At 45.0% G+C, this 7,834-nt stretch overlaps 1 protein-coding gene across 9 annotated transcripts in view; it reads left to right on the forward strand.

Annotated features, from left to right (window-relative positions):
* RARS2 (arginyl-tRNA synthetase 2, mitochondrial) overlaps positions 1 to 7,834 on the forward strand; it is a 54,980-nt gene that overhangs the window by 28,209 nt on the left and 18,937 nt on the right. For all 9 annotated transcript variants that reach the window (XR_011808467.1, XM_072036201.1, XM_072036203.1 and 6 more), the window contains 6 exons: positions 348 to 472; positions 4,004 to 4,071; positions 4,145 to 4,254; positions 4,821 to 4,916; positions 6,460 to 6,534; positions 7,427 to 7,490. Coding sequence is in view for 8 of the 9 variants with exons in the window: in XM_072036201.1 (XP_071892302.1) it covers positions 348 to 472; positions 4,004 to 4,071; positions 4,145 to 4,254; positions 4,821 to 4,916; positions 6,460 to 6,534; positions 7,427 to 7,490 (538 nt within the window). In the remaining variant the exon portion in view is untranslated. The remainder of the gene's footprint in view (positions 1 to 347; positions 473 to 4,003; positions 4,072 to 4,144; positions 4,255 to 4,820; positions 4,917 to 6,459; positions 6,535 to 7,426; positions 7,491 to 7,834) is intronic.

Genomic DNA, 7,834 nt, shown 5'->3' on the forward strand with positions numbered 1-7,834 from the left:
TAACAGGTTTGTGTTGCCACAGTAATTTGATCTGTCGACATCCTGCCTCTCATCAATTTATTGCGTTGAGCCCTCTGTACTAAAGCTAGTAGCAGGAAAGGTTCCCAGGAGCGCACAAATGAGCAGGTTATCATAGTTCTGCTCGTAATTTTCTCATTATATAATATGGATGGAGTTTTGGTTGCCAAAATGAGAGTTACTGATAATATCACCCAGCTTCCCACATTGGAGCACTATTTATTCAGCTGTTACTGCTGTTTCCTGGTCAGAACCCAGCTCTAAACAAACACTGCAAACATTTCTGCTGATTAAAATGTAATTTTGGGTCCTGCTGCTTGTTCACACAGGTGCCAGCATGTGTCCTTTGGGCTAGTTCAAGGGATGAAGACGCGGAGAGGAGAAGTTGTCTTCCTGGAAGATGTTTTAGATGAAGTTCGTTCGAGGATGTTACAAAACATGGCTTCTGCAAAAAGTTAGCTATTTCAGGTCTTATTCATTTCTTCTGATGTTCTGTGTGATCAGAAACCTGTTGTCTTTTCTGCCTTTTACATTCCCCTGAATCAGACTAATCATAGCAATGTGCTCTGACCTGTGTGCTTTTCCTATCTACCATAACTCAAACAACACGATAATAATCCTTTGCAACTCTGTGAACCTCCCTAAATTACAGACTTGCAAATCTTAGCATTCAGAGGAATTATTTCATCATGCTCTTGCACTGGAAAGGATGTACTTGCCCTTGGGGGACAGCCATTGATTGCTTTTTCTGGAGGGGCAGACCAGTCAATAGTAGAGCTGGAGCTGGAGTTCAGGGAACAATAGATTTCATCCAAAGGATTTGTAGCTCTGACAGTTTTCTCTGGCACGATTGACTGTACCTTGTCTGCAGCTATTGCCTCGCCATCCTCCCAGCCTCAGGACTGTTTCCGGAGTCCCCAAGAGGTCGCAGGTCTGCAGCAGCCTGCTGAAGGGCACGTTTGCCTGTACCTGAGGTAGTGGAGTTGTTTTCTCTTGAAGCAAATAATGATGCAAGCAGTTCCCAGGGAAATGCTGCCCCCTCCTGTGCTTTCTAGAGTTGCATGCTAAACTGAATCAGTGATCAACTTGGTGTGCATCCAATTTTGCTTGAAGAGCAGACAGAGAGGAGGGAGGCAGGCAGAATGACAGGAGGGTGACCATCTATTGCAGTCAGTTTTACTGCAGAGAGGAACGGATCTCAGAGCTCCAGTTTGAAGGTCAGTATTACAGCTGAGTGCAAAGCCAGTTTGTTTTTGTGCTGGACTGAACTGACATGGCAGGGGTACAAGCAGTGAGCAGAACAGCCAAAGGAGGTAATGTGTTCAGATGGTACTGCAGCATTCCCCAGAGTTTATCCATTAGATCAGTTAGATCCTAAATCCTACCTGTGCTTGTAAAACTTTTTCCCCTTGTGTTTGAATTCCTGCCTTGCTTCCCTTCCCTTAATTAGAAATCATATTCCCTTGCTCATAGTGATACCTTCGGTGTTTGAGGAGTGTCTGGATGCACAGAGTAAAAATATTACACATTTGCTTGTGGTATCAAGATGCTAGGCTGTCACTGAAAGATTGTTGGAGCTGGGTATCTAACAGCCAGTGCTGGCTTTAAAAATCATGCCTATATGGGTTTGAAGCTGGTTAGCTAAATATTCTTGATAAAATTTCTTTGCTGTTAGCTTCGCACAGGTCTTCTGCTACTGAAGTTCCCATTATTGGTGTCCTTTTTCTTTCTACTCATCTCAGTAACCCTGCTGTCCACAAAAATCCCCTCTCTAATGCCTACTTCCTTTGCTGCATAACTTTTGACTTAGATGGCTTTGTCTGACATTTCTTTGCCCCCACACTTTTCAAATTTAGTACTTTCTAAATTTTGCAGATAACAGTGATATGAGTAGCATGACCTTGTCAAAGTTCTCTCTGTTGGCTTTGCTGACCTGGCACGAAGAAATAGCAAAGCAAAAGACAGAAATCTAAGAGTATTAAAACTGCACTGCAAAACTGATTCCACTTCAGTGGTCCTTTAAGGTAACAGCTCAGTTCTGCGTCTTCAGCTTTTGGTGGGAGATCATCTGGGACAGCAAATCATAAGCTGAATTCGGCAAATTTAATAGACTACATATACCGCTATCAAAAAATGTACTTGCTCCTTGCTAAAGGGGAGCGGATTTGAATTGCAAAGACGTAAAAATCCTCCTTTCAGTCCAGCAGAGACAAACTGGAAGAGGGGAGGAGGAGACCCTGACAGAGAGCACTGTGCTCTGAGTTTAAAATTGGTTTTAGAAGGGTGATGTGTATCAGAAGGATCACTTTTTCCCTAGGCGAGGTTGTGAGTCCAAGCACAAGTCTGATTTCCCTGAAGATCCAGCATTTAAAGTGGTGTTAATGCAGGCAAGGGCACTGTGCTTCTGATGAACCGGAGCACCAGCTTGGCCCTGTGACCTTCCCTGTGTGAGGGGAAATGAAACTGCCCCTTCGGTGAATTTCTGTACGCAGCAGCATACTGCTGAAGTATATTAAGGAGCTGCAAAAAAGCTGGACACAGCTCTTAGACTCTTCCAGATGAATTAGGTTTTGCAGTGATAGACATAAGGTCAGTGTATTTAATCAGAAGAGCTTTGGAGAGGCTCTTGTCATGTCTGCTCAGGAAGAAGATTCCTTGTAGGAAAGTGGTTTTAATCAAAGAACTAATAATGTCCAGTGAAAGAACATGAATTTAGATGAACTGCAACGGAAGTATTATTCACACACCAATTTTAGGCTTGTAACTTAGATGTCCCACATTGCCTTCACCCATCTGAGGCACTCAGTACCTTCTTCACCTTGCTTTTTTCTGGTGAGACGTGCTTTCAGGAAACTCAGGTCCCTGAGGCCAGAGGCAAAGTCTGAAGGAAGGAATACTTGCCCTTGGAGGAGGAGGATCGGGTTAAGGAGCATTTGAACAGACTGAACCTTGCACCATAAGTGAACAGGGCTGCACCTGTGAGTGCTGAGGGAGCTGGCTGATGCTGCCTGAGGCCACTGTTGATCATCTCTGAAAGGTCTTCGTGATCAGAAGAGGTTTCTGAGGACTAGAAGAAACCAAACATCCATCCTGTCTTCAAGAAGGAAGATCCAGTTAGCTACAGGCTGGTCAGCCTTACGTCAGTCCCTGAGGACAACAAATCCTGGAGTCCATTTTCAGAAGTAAAGTGACAGCTCAGTGACAGAGAAAGCCAGTGGGCACAAACTGAAACACGGGAGGCTCCGTCTGAACATCAGGAAACACCTCCCTGCTGTGAGGGTGACTGGGTGCTGGAGCAAGTTGTCGAGAGGTTGTGCAGTCTGCATCTGGGAAGATGCTTCAAATCTGCCTGGGCACAGCCCTGGAGGCTGCTGTAGCTGCCCCTGCCTGAGCAGGAGAGTTTATAGACAGATTCTGGAGGTGCCTCCTAATCTAAGTGATTCTGTGACTGTGTGTGCAGACAGCACTGGTGTCCTCCTGCGGCTTAAAAGTGAAATTGGAGCACCCAGCTCAGGTTGTCTGAGTACAGCCAGTTTAGGTGTCTGCAGTGGAAGGCAAGAATACTCCGTAAATGTGCAGCCGAGTGCTCTATTAGTCACTGGAACAATTTGTCTTTGACTGTTTAAGCCTTCCTATCACTTTGAGGTTTTTAAACAAAACCCGAACGCCTCTGTCATTCTCTCCCTGGTTTTACAGATTGGCTGTTCGCATTACAAAGAGAAACGCAGTGTAGTCTAGACTGGAGTAATGAGCCAGCCTTAAAATCTGTATTAACCAGAGGAAGTGGGAAAAAGCCTGTCTGAAACCGCTGTATCTTCCATTCGAAGAAAGATTTCTGTCTTGGACTTGCTGTATGCATCCTGACAGTTTCTGTTTTGCTAGCTCACAGTTCTGATAGATCTCATGTTTTACTGACATCTCGAACTCTGAGCAAGTCTTTATACTGTTATGGACTTGAAATTTCTTTTTCTCTGTTCCTTTTCAGCAACCAAAGAGGTAGAAGACCCTATGGAGACAGCAGAGAAAGTTGGTCTTGCGGCACTAATAATTCAGGTGAGCCTGAATGTGTAAAGCTATAAATGGAGATGGAGATCCATACCTAGGTAACATCAAGTTCCTGTTGCAGGACTTCCGAGGCCTTCTGTCATCTGATTATCAGTTCAGCTGGGATCGAGCTCTTCAAAGTCGTGGAGATACAGGCGTATTCTTGCAGTACACCCATGCCAGACTCCACAGGTAAGAGGAACATTGGTAGGCAGAAATACACTTTGACACTTACTTTAATTTTATTAACTAACCGCTTTGTCAATAGTAGCGTTAACTCCTTCCCTAAATAAGGCACATGTTCACTCTTTCAGCAGGGGTGTGAGTTTACAACAGGAATTGCCAGGACTTCCCAGAAGAGCAAGACAATTAAAATGAAATTTCCATCTCATTTCTATAGGGCTGAGCTAAACAGTCCCTGTACTTCCACAGTTCTAGCTACAGCCTTTGTGTGTGGTTGGTGTCAGTGATGAGGAATGATGACATGAGGATTAAGGAAACTCGTGTGCAAACTGAAGTGCCAGTACTTATAAAATACACCAAGTTACAGAACTTAAACTTTTTTTTTTTTTTTTTTTTGGCCAGTCCCTTTTTAATCTTGTTAGTACCAAATGTCTAGCAAATCATGAATTGATTTTATTCAGTTCAAATAAAAGATCCCTGTCCTTTCTTCTCAAAATACAAATTACTGTTTTTCTTGTTCATCTTTGCTAACAAGTGTTTTCATTCAGCACCTGTTTTTGATTCTTGCATTTTAGTTTAGAACAGATGCATGGGAGTGAGCAGCTAACTGACGTTAATGCGTCGTGCTTGCAAGAGCCGGATGCCATCTCTGTTCTTCAGCATCTTCTCAGGTTTGTCCGGTTTTCTTGGCAAATACCAGTTCCCTTAAAATAAATGTTTTGATTTGCTGCCAGCCTGTTGAGGACACACAGATTGCACAGTCATAAGAGGAAAGTGGCTATTTTGGGCAGCAGCTTGTCTGTTGGATCATAATGACTGCAACAGTAGCCTTCTAGGTAAGGCCAATGGTATCTTACTTACCCAGTGAAATTGTATTTCACAGAAAACCCATGGGTTGTTTCTTGGGCTTTATCAGATTTGTGCATAGCTGCCCATCTTGTGTGTGAAAACTGACAGGGTGAGTGTATTTCAGGGTACTTTGCAGGGACTGCCGCATCCCAGGTGTGCATCCATTTTCAAATAGAGGTTGTTGCTCCACTGCGGGGCTCTTATTTTTAGAGAGCTTCAGGTCTGCTTGTTGTAAATGCCTTTGAGTCCATCCAAGTAGCATGTGGAACCTGGGTGAAACATCTGGGACCTTTACTTCCAGCAGGAAGCTGTATTTAGGCTATCCATGAGGCCAGGCAGTTGGTGGCTAACAAACTCATAGTTGAACATGTCATGATTTCAGGAATAACAATTTTGATTGTCCTCCTTGTGAGTTGCCAAGAATAGATTCTTCTGGAAAAGTTTCCATGACAAACACGCCTGAGCTGTCAGAAGCCTGCTTCCCATGGCTCTGGTTCTGCTGCATGAAACACTGGCCCTCAAAATTAGCTGGCCAGTTCTGAGTATCATTAAGAGATGTTTGTCTAACTTCCTTTCTGGTAACTTCGTAACTTCGTTACCAGAGCTCGCTCCACAGTTCCCCTACAGCCAGCTGTTAAAGAAGATCCCAGGAAGCTCAGCATGGCCGTGATGGTGCAGATGGGCTTGGAAGCTAAGCAGAGATCAGGAGGCCCACTCCCCACTTGGAAATCTGCTCAGCCTGAGAGGTCTGGGTAACTTGCTAGGGGCTGTGAAAAAAAGAGGCACGAGCAGACAGCAGAACCCATGAAGTAAAACTATGGATTTCCATGAATATGCTTGCATTTTCCAGTTGAATACTGTCTTACATAAGTGTGTTTTATTCCAGGGTTATGTAAACCCACTTTGTTTTTGTCTTTTCTAATGTTACAAAATTCCCTTTAGCAACTTAAAATTCTAAGCTGCATTTATTAAAGGCAGCATCTAAGGGACTATTTTGTCTGCCTTGGTTATTTAATACATGTTTTTTTGCTCCTAGGAACTTACAATTAGTGTTGAAATGTAAAACCAGACATAATGTTCCAGGAGCAAATATAGCTTTTGTGTTCTCTTTGCTATCGTGTGCCCCTCCGAGCTCTGCAGCCTACAGTGTTTGCATGACGAGGAGCAGAAGCAATCTCTTTCCAACAAGACATGAATGAGGAAGAAATAAGCAATTGTGTGCTAATTACATGGCTTAGGTTCGGTTCAGACGGCTATTTTGGTTAATTCTGCAGTTGTGTTTGTTCTGATTTCAGCAAGTCTGAGCCTTTTATCTGAGGACACCTTACCATTTTTACACCAAGCTGTTGTTTTCTGTCTTCACAGGTATGATGAGGTCCTGTATAGATCTTCTCAGGATCTGCAACCCAAGCACATAGTCAGCTACCTCCTCACGCTTTGGTAAGGCGATCGCTGATACCGGCATCCTCCTCCGGGGAGGACGGGCAGTGCCTGTCTTCCCAAGCTGGCTTTGCAGCCCTAAATCTGCACTGCTTTGAAGAGAAAAATAGTGGGAAGATGTAAATTTGTGGGACCTCTCTGGAGCAGAAAAGACATCAAGTAGGGTAGCAAATGATAGCATAAGTAGTCGAGATGAAGGTTGGAACCAGGAAAAAAGGAGTCAGGAGCCTCCCGAGAAGCTGGCTGCTTTCAAGAAGAATCCTTTGACTGTAACCCGGTGCCTGAAACCAAAATCATAACAGGCTAACCACGTCTCTAAGAGGAGATTTGAGCTGATAACATGCTCTCAAATCTCAAAATTGTAGCTAGGTTGTCCAAAAACCTTGTAGCCACTGATCTCAGCCTATGTGTTGAGATGGAAAAAGCATGTTATGGCTCAAAGTCAAACTGGGCACGCAGCCGCCGCAGGGAGGGTCCCCCCAGGGACCTGTGTCAGGACAGTGAAGCTCTCGGGTAGGCTTGCTGGAGGAAGCTGTACAGTCTGTGTACGGGGAAGGCTTTAACAAGTCAGAAAAAACTGTGTAAGGCTTTATGCAGCTTGGCAATGACAGGCTGCGTGGCTCTCGGGGATCTTTCCAGATCTGCTTGGTTGGGGACTGGGGGAGAGGCTGCTATTTGTACAAGCACCAAGCTGTTGGTGGCATGCCCAGACAACACGCAGGCTCCAGAAAGCCATGACCACCCTCAGCCAGGTGAGCCAGGCTGTAGAAAATAAAACTGTGGCACGCTGCAGTGGTGGCTCTTCCAGTTCTGCTGCTTTCTGTAGCCTGCAGATAGCTCTTGCGGAGCGATTTGCTCGATTTGCTCCTTCTCACCACCTTTTCTGTTTCAGCCATCTTGCAGCCGTGGCGCATAAAACCCTTCCCGTGAAAGGCAGCGCACCTGAACTCGCCCAGGTATGGCACGGTGGAGGGGCGATCTCTTGGGGCTTTGCCAAAATTTGCAGAATGTGCCCCCGCAGGCTAAGGAGCCAGCAGGCAGGTGGTCCCGCAGGGTGACACACACCAGGAGCTGCTGCTCGTGGCTCTGCCTCATCTTCCTGGAACACAACACCATAAGGAAAACTGCTCCCAACCAAAACAACTCCCCCCTACTTTTCCTCTCATCACCTTTCCTTCTGAACTTTTAAAGGAAATACTGAAGTCTGTAACTCGCTGGTTAATTCCTGACAGTTTTCCTTCAGTGGTTATGTGGGAAGGCAGAGGATTAGGAGAGAAGTGAGTTTCTCTCCTCCCTCTCG

The sequence above is a fragment of the Anas platyrhynchos genome, chromosome 3 (assembly GCF_047663525.1).
Source record: "Anas platyrhynchos isolate ZD024472 breed Pekin duck chromosome 3, IASCAAS_PekinDuck_T2T, whole genome shotgun sequence".
NCBI lineage: Eukaryota > Metazoa > Chordata > Aves > Anseriformes > Anatidae > Anas > Anas platyrhynchos.